General features: G+C 34.6%; 2 protein-coding genes across 2 annotated transcripts in view; one reads left to right on the forward strand and one right to left on the reverse strand.

Moving 5' to 3' along the window:
- The window catches only part of TMEM135 (transmembrane protein 135), a 202069-nt gene that overhangs the window by 140529 nt on the left and 36262 nt on the right, over positions 1 to 25278 (reverse strand). The gene's annotated exons all lie outside the window — the stretch shown is intronic.
- On the forward strand, positions 22680 to 23985 carry LOC123642244 (VIP36-like protein). The gene is given in 2 exon segments (XM_045557168.1): positions 22680 to 22996; positions 22998 to 23985. Coding segments are annotated over 2 exon segments (1044 nt in total). The 3' UTR covers positions 23725 to 23985.

Below are 25278 nucleotides of genomic sequence, written 5' to 3' on the forward strand. Positions count from 1 at the left end.
GCTGACAGTATATTTCATTAGCCTCTTATGTTAATGAAATCAACTTGGTCTTTTTAGACATAATAATTGTCATAATCTGTTTTCATTCAGAATACAGGAAATATGAATTACATATGGAGACAATGGACCTTAGCAGTGGTTTTAAGGTTATGAAGAATGTTAATTCTGTTTAGAAATGTGGGTTGGTAAGTTACCCAGGAATTTAAATGATAAGCAGATGGTTTGTTTCCAAATTCAGAGTAGTCATCTGGCTCTAAAGAAGAGTGTACTTTTGTAAATACATGTTCTGTCATGTTCTATCCAATGTGACATGATGTAATAACATACTATGTTATGTTCTGCTTTTCTTCTTTTAACATAATAAAACTTAACAAAAGAAAAGCATGAGATTTTTTCACCCACAATGCTATCTTCTTACACTTAAAGTCAAAACAAACAATGATAACAACCAAAAAAAAACCCCACACAAATGCTGAGATTTAGAGTTAGATTTCAATTCTGTTCAAAATAAAATAAAATTGGGTCACTATTCCTATCAGAACTGAGTTTTCTCAACCATTTAATGGCAATAATATCAAATATTTTAATAATTTAGAGTCTTTTTAACTTTAAATTTGAGAGTGGGAAATAAAGAATTATATCTAAATTTGATCTTTCATTTAACTATCATAGTTTAGCATATGTAGTAAATAATTGTTGGATGACTATACAACATCCCTCTCCCTTCCTCCTCTTCCTTCCTCTATTCTAACAAAAGGCTGATTTTGTTTTATATTCACCTTCTCTTACAAGGATATTGGCTTAATTAAATCAATAATAGTAATCCCATTCCTCTCATGTGTTTTTTTCGATATAGGCATATAATGCCTGACATAAAGAAGGTCATTCCATAATAAAAAAGAGTCAATTTATAAAGACAACATAAAAAGCTTACATGCGTATGTGTCTAAAAACAGGGCTTCAAAATGCATGAATCAAAAATTCATAAGACAAAGATAACAAATCCATAGCTATAGTTACAGAATTCAATATCCTTCTACAATAACTGATAGAAAAAGTAGAGAGAAAAATCAGTAAAGATATAGCCTGGAAGAATACCCATCAACTTGACCTAATGATGTTTACAGAGCACTGCATTAAACAAAAGCAGAATAAATATTCTTTTCAAATCCACACAAAACATTTCCCCAGATAAACTATAATCTGGAGAAAAAAAGAAGGCTCAAATTATCATTTTCAGGAATGAAGTGACATAACTACAAATTCTTCAGAAATTAATAGGACAATAGAGTCCATTATGAATAATTTTATGCCAATTAATTTTACAACTTAAATGAAATGGACAAATTGTTTAGGAAACACAAACCACCAAAGCTCTCACAAGAAGAAATATATAACCTAAATAGCCCTATGTCTATAAAAAGAAACTGAAATAGTAATAAAATACCTTCTGAAAGAAAACTCCAGGTCCAGATGGCTTCACTGGTAAATTCTACCAAACATTTAAGGAAAAAATTATTCTAATTCTATAAAACTCTTCTAGGGATTTGAAAAGAAGGAAATACTATTTAATTCATTCTGCAAGGGCAGTGTTACCCAGAGAGCAAAACCAAATGAAGACATTACAGGAAAACTACACACCAATATGTACATAGGCATAAATATTCTTTAAAAAATTTGAGCAGATTGAATCCAACAATATACAAAAAGAATAATATATCAAGTGGGTTTATTCTAGGATACAAGGCCAAACATCAAGCAATGTAATTCACCATATTAAACTAAAAAAAGAAAAACTGTATCATCATCTCTATAGGTACAGAAAAAGCATTTGACATAATCAAACACCCATTCCTGATTTAAAAAAAAAAAACTCTCATAAAAAGTAGGAGTCCAAGGGAACTTTCTCAAAGGGAAAAAGGGCATCTACAAAAAATCTATAGCCAACATCACATGTTAATAGTGAAACACTAAATATATTCATTCCCTCTAAGATCAGGAATAAGGTCAAATGTCATGATGCTCTCTATTTCTATTCAATATTATACTGGAAGTCTCAGCTAGTGTAATAATGCATGAAAAAAATGAAAGGCATCCAGATTAAGAAGCAGCAAAATATTCTCTTTTTCAGATGACATGCTCATTTATGTAAAAGATGCTGTAAAAAATCCCAAAAAGGAGCTACCAGAACGAAAAATTGAGTTTAGCAAAGCTTAAGCACATACGATCAATATACAATACAAAATCAATAGTATTTCAATATATCAACAATGAACAATTGAAAAGTCAAGCTAATAAAACACATTATTTACAACAGCATTAAAAAATATGAAATACTTGTGGATAAGTTTGACAAAAGATATGCAAGAACTGTATACTTCAAAATAAAACACATCACTGAGAAAAATTAGAGGAAATTGTAAATAAATGGAGAAATATAACATGTTCATGGGTCAAAATACTCAATATTGTCAAGATATTAATTCTGCCAAAATTGATCTAGAGATTAAACCTAATTCTAACAGATATCTCAGAAGGCTTTTTATGCAGAAATTAAAAAGCTGCTCTAAAATTCATATGTAAATACAAAGGCTCTAAAACAGCCAAAACAACTTTTAAAGAACAAAATTGGAAGACTAATACTAACTGGCAGCCAAAATTATCATATCTCTACAGTTATCAAGACAGCATGGTTTTGGTAGACTAATAAATCAATGGAAGAGAATAGAGTCCAGAAACAGACCTACACATTTGTGAAAAACTGATTTTTCAACAATGGTACAAACGTAATTCTATGAAAAATGATGATCTTTTGAACAAACGATGCTGGAACCTCTGGACAACTATATACAAAAATAATAAAATAAAATGAACTTACACCATATACAAAAGTTAAAGCAAACTGGATCATAGAGCCAAATGTAAAACCTAGCCCTATAAAGTAAGAAACTTAGGAGAAACTCTTAGTAACCCTGAATTAGGCAAAATTTTCCTAGATGCACATCAAAATGAATGAATAAAGAAAAAAACTTCATAAATTAGATTTAATCAAAATTCAAAATTTCTGTTCTTCAAAAGGTACAGTTTAGAAAATGAAAAATAAGGTACAGGATGGAAAAAAAATTTGCAAAACATAAATCTAATCAAGAACATACATCTAGAATATATAAAGAGCTCTCAAAACACCATAATAAGAAAAACAAGCCAATTTTAAAATGTGCAATAGATTCAAAAAGACAGTTCACTAAGGAAGATCTATGATAATTAATAATCACATTTTAAAAATCAATTTCTTATTCAACATCATTAATCATTAGGGTAACATAAATTAAAGCTATCACTGCATACCTATTATGAAGAGAATGGATAAAATTTAAAAGACTGGCCATTCTAAGCGTTAGCATAGATATGGAGAGCACCTGGAACTCTCATATATTGCCTATATGAATGTAAAATGGTACAATCACTTTGAAAAACAGCTTGGCCATTTCTTAAAATAATAAACATGTGCCTATCATACAACCCCCATTATGGGCTTTATAGTGTCCTCTCCCCCAAAATATGCATGTTAAAGTCCTAAGCCCCAGTATCTCAGAATGTAACTATATTTGGAGACATAGTCTTTAAAGAGATAATAGAGTAAAATGAGGTCATTAGTGTGGGTTCTAATCCAATATGACTGGCTTCCTTATAGGAAAAGAAAACGTGGATACAGATGCACAGAGGGAAGACACACGGAGAAGATGGCCATCTATAAGACAAAGAAAGAAACCTCAGAAGAAAACCACCAATGCCTTGATCTCAGACTTTTAGCTCCAGAACTGTGAGAAAATAAATTTCTGCTGTTTATATCACCCAGTCTGTGCTATTTATTATGGCAGCCCTAGCAAACTAACATAATCCATCCCCCAAAATTAAAGCATACACCCACAAAAAGACTTGTATGTGAATTATACAGCAGCTTTATTCACAATAGCCAAAATTTAGAAGCAATAAAAAAATGATAAACAGAGAAACAAATTGTGACAGAGTCAAACAATTGGCTAATACTCAGCAATAAAAAGTAATGAACTATTGTTATGCACAATAAAATGGATGAATCTCAAAATAATTAAGCTAAAAGAAACCAGATAAAAAAGAGAATATGATTCCATTTATATAAAACTTTAGAAAATGTAAATTAATCAATGGTAATAGCAGATTAGTGGTTGTTTGGGAAGATGGGAAGAAGGGATGAAAGGAGAGATTACCAAGGGGCACAAAAAAACTTTTAGGGTAATGGATATTTTCACTATCTTGATTGCGGTGATGGTTTTATGGATATATATACATGTCAAAACTTATCAATATACTTTAAATACGTGTAGTTTTATACATCATTATACCTCAATAAAATGGGGGGGAAGTTTTGTTTTGTTTTTAAAAGAGATAAAGAGTGAGGTACCTTCAATAAAAGGCTTGCATGGTCTACGATTCCATTTATATAAAATCTACAAAATACAAATAAATCTATAGTTAACAGAAGACATCCACTGGGTATGTGGGTAGGTAGAGAGGGATTACCAAGGGGCATGAAGAAACTTTTGGGGATGATGCTTATGTTAATTATCTTATTTGGGGCTTCATGGGGGTATAAACATGTCAAAACTTAATCAAAATATACTTTTAAATACCGTAGTCCCTTTTTCCTCAGTTTCACTTTGCTCAGTTTCAGTTACTCATGGCCCAAAAATATTAAATGGAAAATTCCAGAAATAAACAATTCATAAGTTTTAAATTGTTTGTCATTCTGAGTAGTGTGATGAAATCTTGAGATGTCCCACTCCCTCCCACCACAGGTCGTGAATCCTGTCTTTGTCCAAATATCCACTCTGTAGTTGCTACAAGGCCGTTAGCATTTAGTAGCCCTCTTGGTTATCAGATTGTCTGTCATGGTACCACAGTGCTTGTGTTTAAGTAAGCCTCATTTTACTTAATTATGGCCCCAAAGGCAAGAGTAGTGATGCCGGCATATTGTTACAATTGTTCTATTTTATTATTAGTGTTATTAATCACTTACAGTGCCCAATTTACAAATTAAACTTTATCATAGGTATATATAGAAGAAAGAAAAACATAGTATATCAGGCATCCATGGAGCATCTTGGAACATATCCCCAGTGGATAAGGGGATACTAATATAAGTGTATTTTATTAAATATTCAATGAATTTCAATAAGGCTATTTAAAAAAACCAAAAACTAATAATTCTGATTGACTTCACAAAGATCTAAAAGAACAAAACATCATACAATAAGTTTATCCCTGATTATTCCCTTCATTAAGTATGTGAAAAGAGTCAAGACTTTACCTCAAAATCAAAATTTTCTTTTTGTTAGTATTATACTACAATGAATATCATGTACATTATAATGATGGTAATAGTAAAGCCACTTATATTTTATATATATATATATAGTTATTAACTCTTAAATTACAAAGGACTTTCCACTAATTCTCTCATATAAGCCAGGCTAGCCTATTTAAAACCTTACTAACAATAGCAATAATAATTTTAAAAAACATTAATTGACCCTTCCATGTGCCAATCACTGCTTTATGTACTATATGCACTATCTCAGTTAATCCTCACAATACCCTATAAGATATATTCTATCTTATCCTGATTTTCCAGGTAAGGAAATTGAGGCACAGGGAAGTAAAGTAACTTCCTGAAGGACACACTGTAAGCGGCAGATTCAGGATCAGAAATCGGGTATTCTATCTCCAAAGCCCCAGTATGTTTATAATCAATGTGCAGTACATCTTATCATAAAAATTAAATAATATTCATAGTAGCTTTAGGCACATAATTATTAATTTATTCATTCACTAAGAACTAAGCATTGAATGTTAACTGTATTCCAAGCATACAGAATTGCAGATATAATAGTATATATAACATATTCCCTGCCCCTAGCAGACTACATTATAGTGAGGGATAAAAACCAATAAACAACTCTTACATTCTAGAAAAGGCAAAACTACAGAGCTAGTAAAAAGATCAGTGCTTGCAAGGGATTGAGGGAGGAGGAGATGAATAGGTGGAGTATTGGGAATGGATAGGTGGAACACAGGAGATTTTTAAAGTAGTAAAACTATTCTGTATAATACTGTAATAGTGGATACCTGACATTATGCATTTGTAAAACCTATAGAAACTGTAACACAAAAAAATGTTCCCTAATGTAAACTACAGGCTTTATTAATAGTTAATAATAAGGTATCAATATTGGTTTATCAACTATAACAAATGTGCCACACTAAAGCAAGATTTTAATACTAGGGGAAGGTGGGGGTAATATGGAAACTCTCTGTACTTTCTGCTCAAAGTTTCTATAAACCTAAAACTGCTGTAAAAAAAAATAATAATAATAAAGCCTATTTTTTAAAAGTATGTATGCACAACCTAAAAAAGAAAAAAGAAAATGGAAGGTCATATAGCAAGGTTAAAAAAAGAAAAGAAAAAAATATCCAAAACTTTAACAAAAACACATAAATTAGAATTAGCATCCCTTTATACAAACCACATTAATTTAATTACATGCAAAAAATAGGTGAAGTTAGATCATTCTAACAATTTGAATTTAACTCATTTTAAAATATCTAACAGCTATTCTATCTCCAAAGAGTCATTCATAATGATGGTGATACCCAGATACAATCTCTACAAGCCATAAAAAGGATAGTAAAAAAAGAAGTGGGAGCAAGAGACAGAAGGAGGAACTGCCAATATGGAAGGTCATTCCCCTGCCATAATAATGTCAGAACTTCAGTCCTCTGATTTCTAAAATGGTATCAACAGAACTTTACTTTCGAAGATTTATGCCCTTTTAGTTTGTTCATTCAAGTACTCCTAGAAAACGGTAGAAATGGGAATTATATGTCCTTCACTATCATTACTATCATCATTATCATAGAATTTACTGACAAGCACAAAAGCAAAAGTCCAACGAACCAAGGCCAGCAGAGCAGAAGGATGGAAATAGCCTGGGCCCTTGATAACATTACTAAATCCTAGAACTGGTACCCTCAAGACTCATTGTAACTTACCTTAAAAAAAAATGTACTTAAACTTTAAGTCATTTGTAGTTGAGTATCTCGGTATTTGCAGCCAAACAAATGTATAAACCCAGTGAAGAATCTGCCTCAGAATTTATTAAAATAAAATCTTTATCTTGGAGTGAAACTTTGCATTCCTATATTCTGGATGCTAGATGTCTGCAGAATTATGAAATAGTTTCCTAAATATTTATATTTTATTAATTTAGGGCTCAATTTTTTCCAAAGGCAGAATATAAACAGTTTTATATTAAAATAAACTCTGCTAATAATGCCAACCTTATATATACACGTACCACTAATAAGGTTTTTTACAGGAGAAATAAAAGTTTAAAATTACAAAATCATAAAGTTAGAAGATACAAAAGCCCCAGATATTCAGAGTTAAGCTATAACTCTAGGTAAAATAAAGCTGCTTAATTTCTAAGTAAGGAACAGCATGGGCATTTAGATGAAATAATTCATTGGAATTTCTTAGAACCAACTTAAGCTCCTATGCCAGACAGTATTCCGTTACATGAATATACAATTTACTTATTCATTCAACTGCTGATGGGCCCTTGAGTTGAATTGAGTTTTCATAATTATGAATATGCTTCTCTAAACACTCGTATTGGTTTCTCCTGGTTTCTACACATGGGTAGAAATTTTTCTAGAATATACTTAAAGAATGGACTGAAGAGTTATGGGATGTGTATATGTTCAATTTTATTTAAAAGTACCAAACTGTTTTCCAAAGTGGTTGTACTAATTGGTACTCCTATCAACAACAGATAAAAGTTCATTTCCTAATAATATTTTTCTTAGGGTTAACAAAAGAAAGTTCATCAAATATCCTGAAAGTATCTAAAGATAATTCAAAGTGCAGTTATTCATTGTTCAACAAATACTTATTGACTATCTTCTTAATGGTACCATACATGTGGAGGTAACTCAGTAGTCAAAAGCATTTCCTTAACCTTCTCGTAGTATCAAGAAAATCAAAGACACTTGCTCTGGTAAAGATTCTCTTATTACAGGTAACAGAAACCTACCAGGAAAAAAGAGCATTTAGAGAGTTAAAACAGCTAGAGCAAAGATCCATAGTCAGTGGAGTACAAAGCAATAGGAGATTTGAAGCAAACATATGCACATGCTTATGCACATGCATGCAATCATACATGTTAACATGCATGCACACACAAGCATAATTAAGATTAGAAAGAAATGTGACATCAAAGTGTAGAGGAGCTGTAGTTTTGTTTTCCAGCTCTAATATTATTAAGGAAATTAAGAAAGGTTAAAAAACAAGAGTTTTACTAGACTATACAAGTATATCTATAGCAATTTCTCCACTATCTGTGTAACCAATTGACGGAATAATTGGAATTGGACACAATGAGGCCAAAGTGCAATCCTAGATCCAGCATATCAGCTAGTTAGAGCACTTATTTGCCTATTTGGATTTAAGAAATGTTCAAAGTTCCTCCCACCCTCAAAATAGATCTTCATTTCCTTTCACAGTGCAATCACAAACCACATTTACATTATTATTTTCTGCTGGAAAAGTCAGGATTATTTTTCATTCAATAACAAACATTTGCACTAAATTGAAAACATCTATGGACACAGGAAACTTACACAGATAGGCACCTCACTGAGGGTAGCGGTTGGGTAGGGAACAGAACTAGGAACAGAGATGCTGAAAAAGGTGAAAAAATACCGAACAAAAAAATTGGGCTATTTGACCATTTTACCAACATCTTACCCTAACATGGGTAGGAAGAAACAAAGTTGCTGCTATCTTTAATTGAGCTCTTATGGAAATTTATTTAGTCTACTGAAGATCAATATCCTAAATTGGTCTAGAGTTTTATTTGGATTTGCTTACTTAATAACTTGCCACTATATTCTACCAAATCATACTCATTTATAACTACATTAGATTATCATACAAGTTCAATTCCTTATATAACTTAAAATGGGAGAAAGAACTAGGCATAAAAACAGAGAAGCTCATGAAAAGAAAAAGTGACATTCCAGATTCTAAAATGCCAGTGCCACAAAACCTGGAGGCCATGAATCTTGATTAGTCCACAGAAAGGCCTGCTTATGGCGACCACGTGGCCGGCACCCATGGAGCAAGTAACTTGGAATGAATGGAGCCCTTAGTATTTTGTATTAATTGAAGTAAGACATTTACAAATCTGGCACTCCAACTGGTTAGTTCACACTAATTGAACATAATGCTAAACATTATCCTCAGACACTAAACTGAAATGTTTAACAACCTATAAACAGTGCCTCAATATTGAATTCTTTGTCTTATTTAAGTCAAAAGGAACCAGATTACCTTGTTATGGTTTTAACAAAGTAAACAGGAGTTGGCAAATATCCAAAATGGTTCAATCAACGTTGTTTTTTGCCAGGCTGGGGCTGTTAATAAATCTATCGTAAACGAGTTCAGTCTTTTTTATCTACACTTGTATGTGTGTTCTTGAAAAGGATGTAATATATTCCAATTTTTAATCATTCCCTTTAATTCCACAAATTCTCACCATTTCCCATTCTAGTTTGCCTCTGCTATTCACTTTTATTTCCATCATAAATTACTCTAAAAAGAATTCAGTATCCAAACATAAATTTTATAAACACATACAGTACATATGCTTACTTAGTAATTAAAACCAGCCTTTTTTAAATGTAATGCTTCCTTCTAGTACTTCTAAATATGCATAGGCTATACTTCATGGGGACTTTATTTTATTACCAATTTTTAACATGAAAAATGGAAAACATGTTTTTTTAAAAACATCGCATTCTAATGGTACAATGAGTCCCTTTCTCTTGCAAGCATGTATGTATACATGTAGTGTGTGTATATGAAAAAAAGCAGAACAAAACAAAACCCTTTGCACTTTTAAATTTATACATTTTTAGTAAGAACTAAAAATATCCTTCCAAAAAAAATTAAGTAGAATATAGTACACTAATTTTTGCTAGAAAGTTAAATAATGTAATTAATTGTTTTAAACTGTCAGGTTTTACAGAAAGGATAAATAATTATCGGTAACTGTTAAATAAAAGATTATAAAATATTTGAAAAAAGTAAAATAATTTAGATATGTTTTTAATGCTACTATATAAATACACATTTATGTGCTTAGGCATAATAGTCTAGACTTCTAAAGAGATAGCTACAAAAAATAAGTTTTAAGATAAAGATGTGAATGATAATTATTTTTCAAAATGATCAGTAAAGATTTACATAGATCCTATGAATTAAAACACAAATACTCTATGTTTGCAATTCACTTTAAAAGTAACAAGTCACATTCATATAAATGTTCTAATTTAAAAGATAGTTTCTGACTGCCATAAAAACAAATGGCTAAATAAACAAATAAAATGGTTACACTTCATCTGGTGTAAGAGGGGTTCTCAACCATTTTTTGCATCATGAATCCTAAGATGGCTGACAGAACACTCCCATGGGTATTCCAAGATTATGGGTAATGCTATGCTCGATACAATTCACCCTTTTGTCTCCCACTCAGTAATGTACACTGGGATGCAATTCAGGGTAATTTATGTTATTAAAGAGATAATTCTACTATTTTCACTAAAACAAGTAAAAATCTACTGGAACATGCCATACAGCAGGCCTCAATACAATATTGTTTCCTGAAACCACTGTTGCAAACAAATGAAAAAGGGTGAGTGGGAATGGCAGGGAGAGAAAAGGTATATGTTCCAAGTACAGATTGCAAAATTTACTTTGTTAAAAGAGTAAAACAATGAGTATAAATTAGCATAAATTTTAGAAGTTAACCAAAATTTATCTTCATTTAAATAAACTATCTGTAAAGCTTAATTAAATGAATTTTTATAAGGCATTTTTATATATAAATTTTCTGGAGCTCTTATAATCTGCTGCAATAGCCTAAGAACTGGCCTCCTAGCTTCTAAATCTGCTGCCCATCTCCCATACAGTTATTAATACTTCTTTCCAAATCAGCTACAGTAGCTATTTTTAAAATGCCAATCAAATCACATCACTTTTTTGCTTTTTAAAAGAAAGTCTCCAGTGGTTTTCTACTATATAGAAAATAAAGTCTATACTCGACAATGGCCTACAATGTCCTAAATATGATCTTCTGCCTATCTTGCCAACCTCATTTCATGCCATTCTGTCCAGCTATAACAGCCTTCTCAGCTATAAATCAAATGAACCATCTTGTTCCCATTTAGAGGCCTGTTTCCTTACCATGCACTACACTCTTGAAGATGATTTTCTCAAGATTCAGCTCCTTCGTGTTATTCAGGGGCCACTCAATGTCATATGTTCAGAGAGGACTTTGAGTCCAAAAAAGCCTCCACTCCCTACCACTCACCCTTGGCACATTACTCTGCTGATTTTCTACCTAGCACTTACCACTTCTGACATTTATATTTTAATTTATTTATTTACCTGATTATTGTCCTGCTTTCCCTCTAGAATGTAAGCTCCACAAAGACAGCAGAACTGACTATTTTATTTGTGCCCTTGTCTCAAAACATAGAACAATGCCAGGCATACAGCAAGTATTCAATAAATATTTGTGAAGTGGAAGAAGTAGTAACACAAAAGCAAGGAAGTAAAACTAATATTGATCCTAAAAGCATTTTCCTTTTCAAGTATTAGAAAACAAATATGACTAAATAAAATCTCAGCCCTGGAAAAGCTTATCAGTGTAATGAGAGAAGAGCAGAAGTGGAAGAGGAAAGGGGATAGGGGAAAAGAGGAGGAGGAAGGCAGAAAAGAAGAGAAGCAGCAGCAAGGGAGGGAAATCACTATTCTACTACGGAATAATCAACTAAGTGCCATGAGAGAACAGAAGAGAACATAACCTATTCTAAAGGAAAGATTTCTAAATTCAGATTTGTCACTGCCATAGGTACATGATCAGTAAATAACAGCACATACTATGTATTAAATGGACATCATCCCATGTGGCCCTCTGTACCACAGAGTAACCTTATGAATACATATGATACAAAAAGTGTCACTGACAAAATTTGAGTTGCACATTAATCCATGAAAAACGCTACAGAGGTCGTATCTGAGCAATGCCCTCTTCCCTTGCTGCACTCCTACCCGCTATGGGGGTTTGATCCAGCATAAGACTGTATGCAAACTAGGCCAATCAGATTCTCCTCCCAAAGGATTGAAATTTGAGGTTAAAGGTAGGGTGGGAGGAAGGGGATGGTACAGCTGAGTCACTTAAATAGCAGTGTCATACGAAAGGTTCTACTGCTGAGTTTCCTGTAGCTACTCTGGTTCCTGTTTTTCCTAAGACTTGACTGTTTAGAACTTCTTTCAATTCTGTGAGCCATCTAAGTGTCCTTCTCTTAATTCCTACTTTTGTCTTAAGCTATCGAAATTGGCTTCTGTTTATAAATCCAAAGCGACTATAATAGATATGTGAAACATTATATATGTGAAATCATCCTAGTGAAGAGCTAAAACAAGAGGCTAAGCATTATGGACCTATTCCAAGGAGCGGTATGAAATCACTACATCCACAGAAACTATGGTGACATAGCAGAAAAACATTACTGTCACTTAGTTTCAGATGCAAACTGAAATCCTATATTTGCTATTTGCTTGCTATAAGATGTAAGCTTGAACAAGTAATTTTAATATTGTTCTCAGTTTGTTTCATAAGCTGCTGCTGATAATAACATCTGCCTTATAGGGTTATTTGAAGAATAAATAAGGTAAAAGATGTTAATGCACCAAGTAAAATGTCTGGAAGATAGTAAGGGCTCAATAAATGTTAATTCTCACCTTATCTCTCAATAAGGAAAAGACGTTTAATTGGAGAATAAATAAAAAGCCAACTCTGGCTAAAGCAGGAGTCAGCAAATATGGCCCATGGCCAAATCAACCCCACCACCTGTTTTGTATGGCCCTCAAGCTAACAATGATTTTTTAATTTTTAAACAGTGTATTAGGTTGAATATTGTCCCCACAAAAGATAAATTGTAATCCTGGTACATGTGAATGTGACCTTATTTAGAAATAGGGTCTTTGCTGATGCTATCAAGTTAAGGTAGAGCCATGCTACATTAAGGTGAGCACTAAATCCAATGACTGATGCCTTTATAAAAGAAAGAAATGGGAATATGGAAACAAAAGTCACGCAGACATACAGAGAAGATGACTATGTGATGACAGAGGCAGAGATTAGAATGATACAGATATAAACCAAGGAATACCAAGACTTGCTGGGATCCACCAAAAGCAGGAAAAGGCAGGGGAAGGATTCTTCCCTAGAGAATTCAGAGGGAGCATGGCCCTGCCAACACCTTGCTTTCAGGTTTCTAGCCTCTGGAACTGAGAAAGAATAAATCTCTGTTGTCTAAAGCCACCAAATTTGTGCTAATTTGTTATAGCAGTCCTAGAAAACTAATACAAATAGTTTTTTAAAAAATCAAAATAATGGTATTTCTTGACATGTGAAAATTAAATGACATTCAAATTTCAGTGTACATAAAGTTTTATTGGCACACAGACACATTTGTTTATTGACATATCATCCATGGTTGTTTTTGCCCTACATTGGCAAAATTGAACAGCTGCCACAGAGACCATATGACTCACAAACTGGAAAAATTCACCACCTGGATCTAAACAGAAAAAGGTCTGCCAACCCCTGACCTTGAACATTAATGCCTAAGAGAGGAATTAGTACCTGAGAGAGGGTTCTAAAATGGATCTGCACAGTACTGATGAGATATGACCAAGTAGTAATAGCTAGACAGTTTACAAAACTAAATTATTTTATTTAAAGTTTTTAAATAAATCAGGATTTGGCAAAAGACTGGCAAAACACAAAGCTGCTAGTCAATAGTCTAACGGCTTTGTGAAATAAGTTAGATACAAATTAGTCATTGTTATGAGGAAGCTGGCTACAATGGAAGGATTTAGAATGAAACTATTAATTTGCTTTATTATGTATAACTTAGGCAGAAAATATCTAGCAGAGATATCCTGAAAATTGTATCAAATGGAAGTAAAAAACTGATTTAAAAATTCAGATGTAGACTGACACATTCTAGGTCTTCTCCTTTCTGCCCACATGCCAATTCTAAGCAATTAAAACTTTCTATTGACTGAACATCCTAAAAACTTCCTAACTGGCCATAATTATTAACATCAATCTATCCCTACTATAACCCACCCTTAAAAGTACTTTCAAGGCCAGGCATGGTGGCTCACACCCGTAATCCTAGCAATTTGGGAGGCCAAGGCAGGAGGATTGTTTGAGGCCAGGAGTTAAAGACCAGCCTGAGCAAGAGCAAGAGTCTGTCTCTATACAAAATAGAAAAATTAGCCAGGTGTGGTGGTACACACATGTACCCCCAACTACTCTGGTGGCTGAGGCAGGAGAATAGCCTGAGCCCAGGAGTTTGAGGCTGCAGTGAGCTATGATGATGCCACTGCACTCTAGCCTAGGCAATAGAGTAAGACTCTGGCTCAAAAAAAAAAAAGTACTTTCAAAATGATTGTCCTAAAATAGAAAGTTTGATCATAATGTGAAACTTCTGTAGCTAATTTTTTAATAAAATATTATTTAAACTCCTGTGCTCAGTATATAATACCTTTCACAATTGGACTAAATTTCCCCCCAACCACTCCTCAATATTACAGTCACTTCTCCTATATTTAACATTGTTATATACAACTATAATACCCTATGCTCTCCTTTTTGTAACACTTATCATAATTTTAATTATTTATTCTTCCTCACAAGACTGAATTTTATGATAGAAGCATGTCTATCAAGTTCACTATGATATATCCACACAGCTGGTACACAGGAGTACAAAAAATATTAGTTCAATAAAGAATAAATAAATGAACAAAGAAAGGATGAATAAAGATGTCAACTCGGGACTCCATTTTTCACACACAGTACTCCTTCTGCTGAGAATTCCCTTTGCCCTGCTTACATACCTTGAAAATTCTTACTCATGCTTCAAATGCAAACTCCTCAGACAACTTTTCCTCCATTTTCCAGCAGTTGTTCTATCCATCCTGCACACTGCTAAAATAATATTTACTACATCATATTGCAATGTATATATTTACTGGTACCTACATCTCATTAAACATTGAGTTTCCCAATTCATCATTGTTTCTACAACATTTAACTCAATGTACAAAACATAAGAGTCAAAATTTGCTACATGAATAAAGATTATCTTGGAGATTTAATTCAAGACAATAAAGTTCTAAATAATGGAACACTGTACATTTAAGTATTTTTTTACTCTTAGAAGTTAATTTGCTATAACAATTTATTGAAGTGTTTTGAACCATTGTGATTAATATTTTAGTTCAAATAAAATTTAGAAATTAACAAAATTTCATCTCATGCTACAAACTATTATACAAGTAATATATTCAAATTATAAGACTAAAAATATATTTATAATATAACATGCAATCCTCTTTTTCCACCAACATTTCCCATTTCAGATATACAAGTACTAAGCCATTTAGCACTCTCAGATGAATCCTTTCGGGTCCTTTGCCATGCAAATGACTACATAAATACAATGTAAATACAATGACTATATATGCATATACAGGCATACCTTGCTTGTCTTATTGCACTTAGCAGATACCATGATTTTTACCAATTGAAGGTTTGTGGAAACCCTGCCCTTGAGGAAGTCTATCAATATCATTTTTCCAACAACATGTGCTCACTTTGTGTCTGTGTATCACATTTTGGTAATTCTCACGATATTTCAAACTTTTTCATTATTGTTCTATTTGTTATGATGATGTGATCAGTGATCTTTGATGTTACTATTGTAATTGTTTTGGAGTGCCCCAAAATGAGCCTATATAAGACAGTCAATTTAATTGATAGATGTTCTGTGTGATCTGACTACTCCACCAACCAGTCATTCCCCTCTCTCCCTCTCTCCTTGGGCCTTCCTACACCTTGAGATCCAACAATATTGTAATTAGGCTAATTAATAACCTTAAAGCAGCCTCTAAGTGTTCCAGTGAAAAAAGAACTGCATGTCTCTAACTTAAAATCAAAAGCTAGAAATGACTAAGCTTCATGACAAAAGCATGTCGAATACCTAGCTAAGCAAAAAGCTATGCCTCTGTACCAAACAGTCAAGTTGTGAACACAAAGGAAAAGTTTTGGAAGGATTTTTAAAATGCTACACCAATGAACACACGAATGATAAGAAAGCAAAACAGCCTTATTGTTGAGATGAAGAAATTTTCAGTGGTCTGGATAAAAAATAAAACCAGCCATAACATTCCCTTAAGCCAAAACCTAATCCAGAGCAAGGCCCTAACTCTCTTCAGTTCTATGAAGGCTGAGAATGGTGAGGAAGCTTCAGAAGTGTGAAGTTAGCAGAGATGGATGGGTTCATGAGGTTTAAGGAAAGAAACCATTTCCATAACATAAAAATGCAAGGTAAAGCAGCAAGTCCTGATGTAGAAGATGCAGCAAGTTATCCAGAAGATTTAGCTAAGAAAACTGATGAAAGTGGTTATGTTAAACAACAGATTTTCAAAGTAGATGAAACACTCTTCTATTGTAAAAAATGTCATCTAGGACTTTCATAGCTAGAGAGGAAAAGTCAGTCAGTCAAGGTCTGGTTTCCAAGCTTCAAAAGACGGGCTGAATCTCTTGTGAGGGGTTAATGCAGCTGGTGACTTTAAGATGAAGCCAATGTTCATTTACCATTCTGGAAATCTTAGGGCCCTTAAAAATTATATTAAATCTATTCTGCCTGTGCTCTATAAATGGAACAAAGCCTAAATGACAGCATATCTGTTTACAGCATGGTTTACTGAATATTTTTAGCTTGCTGTTGCAACATACTGCTCAGAAAAAAAGATTCCATTTAAAATATTACTGTTCACTGGCAATGCACCTGGTCACCCAAGAGCTCTGGTGCAGATGTACAAGGAGATTAATGTTGTTTTCATGTCTTCCAACACAACATCCATTCTGCAGTTTATGGATCAAGGCGTAATTTTAAATTTCAAGTCTTATTATTTAAGCAACACATTTCATAAGGCTATAATTGCCATAGGGCGTGATTCCTCTGATAGATGTGGGAACAGCAAATTGAGAAACTTCTGGAAAGGATTCATCATTCTAGATGCCATTAAGAACATTTATGATTTATGGGAATCATGAATATCAAGATATCAACATGAACCAGGGTTTTGAAGAAGTTGAATCCAAATCTCATGGATGCTTTAAGGGAATCAAGATTTTAGTGGAGGAAATAACCACAGATGTGGTGGAAATACCAAAAGAACTAGAATTAGAAGTAGAGCCTAAAGATATGACTGAACTGTTGTAATCTCACGGTAAAACTTGAAAGGATAAAAGAAGTTGCTTCTTATGGATGAGCAAAGAAAGTTGTTTCTTGAGATGGAATCTACTACTCCTGGTCAAGATGCTATGAACATTGTTGAAATGACAACAAAGGATTTAGAATAATATTACACAAACTTAGTTGAGAAAGCAGCAGCGGGGTTTGAGAGGATTGAACAGAATTTTAAAAGAAGTTCTACTATAGATAAAACGCTATCAAACAGCATTGCATGCTACAAAGAAATCTTTTGTGAAAGGAAGTGTCAATCAATGGGGCAAATATCATTGTTGTCTTATTTTAAGAAATAGCTATAACCATCCCAACCCTCAGCAACCACCACCCTGATCAGTCAGCAGCCATTAACATCAAGGGAAAACCTTCCACCAGCAAAATGATTATAACTCACTGAAGGTTCAAATGATAACGAGCATTTTTTGGCAATTAAGTATTTTTAATTAAAGTATATACTTTTATTAAACATAATGCTATTGCACATTTAATAGAATACAGTATAGTGTAACGTAACTTTTATATGCACTGGAAAACCAAACAATTCATGTCACTCACTCTATTGTGATACTACAGTCATCTAGATCCAGACCGGTATCTTCAAGGTACGCTTGTACTATATATGTGTGTTTGTATATATAATATATGCTATAGATCTTAGTAGATATTAATCACCAATTTATACCAATCCCATTAACACAGTTAATTTAAATGTATCAAAAATAAATGTTATAACTTAACTGCAATTTTCTAATATCTGGAATCAATTAAGTTCGGGAAAAGTTTCAAGTGGGCCACCCAGCAATAAACACAAAATAAATCGTGTCTGCTGTCCTGTTAGTGATAATTTTTTATTGCTACCTCAGTTTCAGATGTCAGAGTAATGACTTCCATATTCTGATTAAAATGCAAATTGAAGCCATATGTTAGAAAAGCACAGGCTTTCAATATTACTGTTTTCTTATTTTAAGCACAATAAAACTGTGTTTATAAAGGCTAACAATTATCTAGATGAATTCTGTCAATTCCAGATCTAGAAAATGTGGAATTTTACATTTCAAACTATGGCAACACATGCACTTACGGCATATCAATAAATAGCTATTCTCATTTATATACACATACATATACATACACACACATACAGACACAGGGGAGTGAAAACTATAAAACAAAAGAATGAATGTTAATTGATTTTCTTCAAGAGTAACAGTTGAAAAGGGACTTCATAAATCTATTTTTTAATCCTTAGATTTACTAAAGTAATTAAAATTATCATTAACATGTATCCTTAAAAAATAGATTGATACTTTTATTTCACTGTTATGTTAAATTAGCCAACACTACATAAATCGATTTAATGTACAAAAAATTTCTAACTCTTTGGTACAAGTTTCCCTAGGATCTTCTAGGATTGACTTTCAAATATAATTAGCCCAGTAATGAATTTAAATATGACAGGATCTAATCTTTTTTCTTTTATTTGTGACATTAAATTCAAAATGCTATGTGTATAAAACTTACTTTTCATTTAGGAAGGAAAATTTCAGAGTTGTAAGTAAACTTCTCTTATAAGCAGTACTCCCAAAAAAGATAAATCTTGACTATTCTTGTCAAGAGTAAATATTTCTAAATTTAGCTACCTAAAATGAACTAGAAGTCAAAAAAATAATAGAAAAGCCAATGTCAATGAAACTATACAATTTATAGAACTCAAAGATAGTAAATTCAGTGTAAATATAGTTCAGTTGCAGGAGTATAAAAGTGAAGGTAACTACCAAAGCATTTACTTAAAGAGGGACTGGCATGAGGGGGGGTAGGAGTAAATCATAGCTCTCAAGCCAAATAAAATCACTTTATGTACTTTAAAAAAATTCTACCTGAAATATAAAAATAGAGGTCTTTAAAGATTAAATTCACTAAAATCCTTTCCACTGTAGAGACAAAAACAAACTAAAATCATCTAGAATTTAAGTTTAATTATTAAGAAGGTATTAACAACATGTTACAGGCCATGAGCATTATGACAAAATTTTGTTAACAAAATAATAGACAGTATAGAAATGTTTCTTAAGATTTAGCCTACGGAAATTTTTAAAATAAATTTAAACACATTTCTTTAATATGTTTTTAAACCTACACTGTAAATTATGTCATTAAGTGCTTAATCACTCCCCATCTTTGACAAACTCATCATGTAAGATGGTTTATCTTACATAGCTCAATATTCAGTATTCCTCCAAAACTCTTCATGTGTACTGCCTTCATTTGGGTTCAAATATGACAAATCATGGTATCTATGCATGAATGTAATGGAATATTATCAGTAGTCTATTCTAGACTTCTGTTTTCCTAGCTATGTGCAGGACTAGCTATTTTGTCAAATCCTTATGATGGCATGCATGCCATTATAACAACTGTACCTTTGGTTGGCTAATGTGTGAAATTATGTCCAAGCTCTGTACTGCTAATGTCCCTCAGTTCTCAGTGCCAATATTATGTTCTTCTACCCTTATTTACAACTGGTTTGTAACACATACAAAAGCAGTTTAAGTGTTATACTATAGTTCATTCCTCTAACATATACAACTCAGTAAGTTAAAAAAGCCTCACATTACCACCAATAAAAAGAGGTTCATTTTGCCTTGTCAGTACGAACTATAACTCATTTGACACATGGAAGAAACTATTCAAAAGCAAACTTGGCCCTATGAACTAAGTCTAATTTACTAACTGGCAGAATGATGATTTTACTTTCTTTCCTTAGGCTCCTAAGCCATAGTCTAAGTACTTTTTTTCCCTTAACTTAAACAAAATTATAAAGAAGGAATCTAGAAGGTTCACATTATCTAAATAATTCAAATCAAAAAAAGCCCACAAAGTGAATTTTGGTTGGCTTAAACCAAAGTCTAAAATTTAAGAGTAAATAGTGAGAAAAGGGTTTAACTGGGACCTTAGTTGAAAAATAAAACTAAATTTCTAAAAAGTTCATTCAAGGCCAGGCGCGGTGGCTCACGCCTGTAATCCTAGCACTCTGGGAGGCCGAGGCGGGTGAATCACTCGAGGTCAGGAGTTCAAGACCAGCCTGAGCAAGAGCGAGACCTCGTCTCTACTAAAAATAGAAAGAAATTATCTGGCCAACTAAAAAATCTATATAGAAAAAAATTAGCCGGGCATGGTGGCGCATGCCTGTAGTCCCAGCTTCTCAGGAGGCTGAGGCAGTAGGATCGCTTAAGCCCAGGAGTTTGAGGTTGCTGTGAGCTAGGCTGACACCATGGCACTCACTCTAGCTGGGCAACAGAGTGAAACTCTGTCTCAAAAAAAAAAATTAAAAAAGTTCATTCAAGCTCTTGACTGCCAGTTCCACATTTGTCATAAATTAAATTTATTCATAGATACTAACTTTTAGGGGAGACAAGAAATGCTGCATCTTTAACAAGACCTGTAATTTCATTTAGCAATGATTGTACAGAATCTGCATTGAACTGTCAAATGTCTGCAACATGAAACATCATCTAGAGACTGAGAAAGACAATGACATGAGTGTTAAGCTGACAAAGATGTTTTAGTAAAAATTAGTGAATATTTATCGTAACAATTTTGGCTATTCTATACATGCTGATAGCAACAACCTAAATAATGAGAACACCTGCCCCATAATCACATCTGGTTAAAAAAGTAATAAAATAAAAAAGAAGAGACAAAAGGGGAAATAGAAGTAAATATTTTTAGCCCCTTGTTCAATTGGCAACCCAAAGCTTTCTTTAACTATTTTAGTTATGCAGCTGGGTTATCATAAATCTAAATAATGCTTATACATTTATTTCCTGATTTATCAACTTGAAAAAGGAATTTATTGCCCTTATGCTACCTCCAAACTACCCTGGCACCAACCCTTCCAATTCTTTCTATTTACCTCATTTTTCATTCTGCTGTTTTTTTATAACTTTAGATAATATTTTCATCTCCTATTTCTTAATCTACCATCTTCAGTCATATTACTCTCTTGTATGTAAAAGTATATTATAATACCTAAATTTTCATCTCTCCTCTTCCCCTCTTCTATTAATACTTCCCAGCTTTTATCTGATATAGTTGTTATATTGTCATGGTTCGCACTTATAGTCTGTTCTGTAAATATAATTAAGTATCCTGAACTTTGTCTATTGATTGGTGCAAAAATTAAAAACTAATAAATGTTTAAAGTACTAAATATATAAAGTTCAGTATCAGTAACTGTGTCGGGACTTATAGAATTGGACGTCAGTGTAATGACAGGAACTCTGTACAGCTCTACAGAGGATATTGCAAATGTCAAGGTCAATTCTCCATCAGTTGTTCAAAATCATGTCATACTGTTTCTTATTTGGACTATTACTTTCCTGTACATCTTTTTGTTTTTCATAGACTTTCTAATTGATTTTCCCTTTTCTCATTGCTGGAAGGAACATGCTTTTATTAGATTACTGAGTTTTCCACTTTTTTAATCACATATTTTTAAATGAAATCCACATTCTTCTTGGAGCCCCTGACTTCCTATTTAAACTTACACCAACTCCTTTCAAGATCTGCTAAACAGCTATCATCTTGAAATTCTTTTTGTTGCATTCCTGGGTTGTTTTCACTGCTTCTAGGATGTGTTACTTTTCTCTTTATTGGATTCCTTTTCATTTTGCTGGAATACATTCTCAAATAATTTTCTTTCAAGAAAGACTAGATAAAAGATAAACTCTGAGTCCTCAAACGGCTGAAAATGTCTTTATTTTGCCTTCACTTGATTCAGATTCAGACTTTGGTTGGATATAAAATTCTAGGTTCAAAATCATTTTCCTGGCCAGGTGTGGTGGCTCACGCCTGTAGTCCTAGCACTCTGGGAGGCTGAAGCGGAAGGATCACTTTAGGCTGTAAGTTCTAAACCAGCCTGTGCAATATAGTAAGACCTCAACTCTACAAAAAATAAAAAATTAGCCAATCGTGCTAGCGTGTGCCTGTAGTCCCAGCTACTCAGAAGGCTGAGGCAGGAGGATCAAAGAGTCAAGGAGTGTGAGGCTGTGATCTATGATCATGCCACTGTACTTTAGCCTGGGTGACAGAGAGACCCTGTCTTTAAAAATTTAAAAAAAAAAAAAAATTTAATTTAAAAAAACCATTTTCCGGAAGAAGGGACAGGAGTGGGAAAGATGGCGGTGATTCTGGGACTCTCTCGGTGGTGGCAGCAGTGGCGGCGACGTTTGTCAGCTCGGGATTGTTCCAGGATGTTGCTCCTTCTCCTTTTGTTGGGGTCTGGGCAGGGGCCACGGCAAGTCGGGGTGAGTCAAACATTCGAGTACTTGAAAAGGGAGCACTCGCTGTCGAAGCCCTACCAGGGTGTGGGCACAGGCGGTTCCTCACTGTGGAATCTGATGGGCAATGCCATGGTGATGACCCAGTATATCCGCCTTACCCCAGATATGCAAAGTAAACAGGGTGCCTTGCGGAATCGGGTGCCGTGTTTCCTGAGACTGGGAGTTGCAGGTGCACTTCAAAATCCATGGACAAGGGAAGAAGAATCTGCATGGGGATGGCTTGGCAATCTGGTACACAAAGGATCGGATGCAGCCAGGGCCAGTCTTTGGAAACATGGACAAATTTGTGGGGCTGGGAGTGTTTATAGACACCTACCCCAATGAGGAGAAGCAGCAAGAGCCGGTATTCCCCTACATCTCAGCCATGGTGAACAACGGCTCCCTCAGCTATGATCACGAGCGGGATGGGCGGCCTACAGAGCTGGGGGGCTGTACAGCCATTGTCCGCAATCTCCATTATGACACCTTCCTTGTGATTCACTATGTCAAGAGGCATTTGACGATAATGATGGACATCGATGGCAAGCATGAGTGGAGGGACTGCATTGAGGTGCCTGGGGTCCGTCTGCCCTGTGGCTACTACTTTGGCACCTCCTCCATTACTGGGGATCTCTCGGATAATCATGATGTCATTTCCCTGAAGTTGTTTGAGCTGACAGTGGAAAGAACCCCAGAAGAGGAGAAGCTGCATCGAGATGTGTTCTTACCCTCGGTGGACAATATGAAGTTGCCTGAGATGACAGCTCCACTGCCGCCCCTGAGTGGCCTGGCCCTCTTTCTCATCGTCTTTTTCTCTCTGGTGTTTTCTGTATTTGCCATTGTCATTGGTATCATACTTTACAACAAATGGCAGGAACAGAGCCGAAAGTGCTTCCACTGAGCTGCCACCACCTGCAAGACGGTCCCCCCATGAGGTGTGGGAGAAACAGGCGCTGGCCTGAGCACACAGCCTGATGGGTCTTCTCTAGTCTCCAGCAGCTGGTCAGAGACTGTTTTTTGTCACTGGAGCTTTGAATGCAGGGATCCTGAATTCACATAGTCATCCATGGGGACATCTAACTCTGGTCTGGGAAGCCACCCACCCCAGGGCAATGCTGCTGTGTTGTGCCTTTTCCTGCAGTCCTTCCATGTGGGAGGAAAGAAGCACGGAGAGAATTTATGCACTTGTGATGCCAAAATCACAGAGCAGAGCAGAATATCATGGCCCAGGCTGCCTTGTTGTTGGACTCGGAGGACCCTTCTGCTTCATTTTTAAAACCACAAAGAATAGAAAACTGATAACACCTCATACCTTGCAGCAATCCATTCATTGGTTTTTGCTTTTTACCCTGAGGAGCTTTCTTTGGAAATCAGGATGAAAACTTCTTCCCTGCCTCTCTTTCCTCTCTCACTCCATTCATTGTCCTGTGTGCAAACTGAGCTGGAGAAGACATTTGGATGCCTCTCAGTTGGGGCCTGGGACTGCACAACAAACTTAGTTTCACTGGCCTTCATTTGGTGGCCCTAGGGAGAGGGCTTTCTGCTTTGGCTCACTGCTCCAGCTTTCGTTCTCTAGGCTGGGTCTTAGGTCTGTTAGTGTGTCCGTGGCCTTCCTAGTCAAATCATTTCAGGCCCTCCATCAAGTCTGGCTGAAAGATTGTGTGCAAGTCAATAGAAGCTTGGAAGACATCATGGATGCCTTGGGATTAACTGTGAAACTGGCCAGCTCCAGGTTTGATATTGAAAGCAACATTTATCGTGTGGTCTGACCACGTGGAAATGTTTCTGGATTCAATAGAGCCTGCTTAGCTGCATGTTTTATAGTTATGATTTTTGGAATTCCACTTTGAATGTTTAAAGTATGGGGAAGCTTTCTTCTTATATCCTGAGCTTGAATACTGACCAAAGAGGACATTTGGTGTCTTTCTCTTAATGAGTAAGAAATAGTTGTTGTTTTCGTGTTCCAAGTCTGGGAGCATTAGACCCTTATCATCTGTGCCTAGAAGAGTTTGTTGTCTTTGAGCAGCCTGAGTGCTGTCTTCTATGTGTCAACCCTTATTCCACTGCCTTATCTGACAAGGGGTTACATGCTGCTCACCTGTCTGCCCCATGATTAAATTGGTTACAGGCCAGAGTCTCCTGGAGGGCCTAGAACTCTGTGCTCTCCTATGGACCTCTGTAGCCGAAAGGAAATTCTTAAAATGGCTGAGGGAACCAAACATGGAAAAAAAAAAAAAATCATTTTCCTTTAGAACTATGAAGGCACTTCACCACTGTCTCCTGGTTTTAGGATTGTTGATGCCAATTTGATTCTACCTCCACTGTGAATCACCTGGTTTTTTTCCTCTGGAAAAATTCCACCTGAATATGACAGATAAGTCTTTTTTCATTCATCTGGCTCAACACTTAATGAGTTATTTCAATGTGAAAACTAATGGCTTTCCTCAGCTCAAGA

Source organism: Lemur catta, chromosome 7, assembly GCF_020740605.2.
Source record: "Lemur catta isolate mLemCat1 chromosome 7, mLemCat1.pri, whole genome shotgun sequence".
Lineage (NCBI taxonomy): Eukaryota > Metazoa > Chordata > Mammalia > Primates > Lemuridae > Lemur > Lemur catta.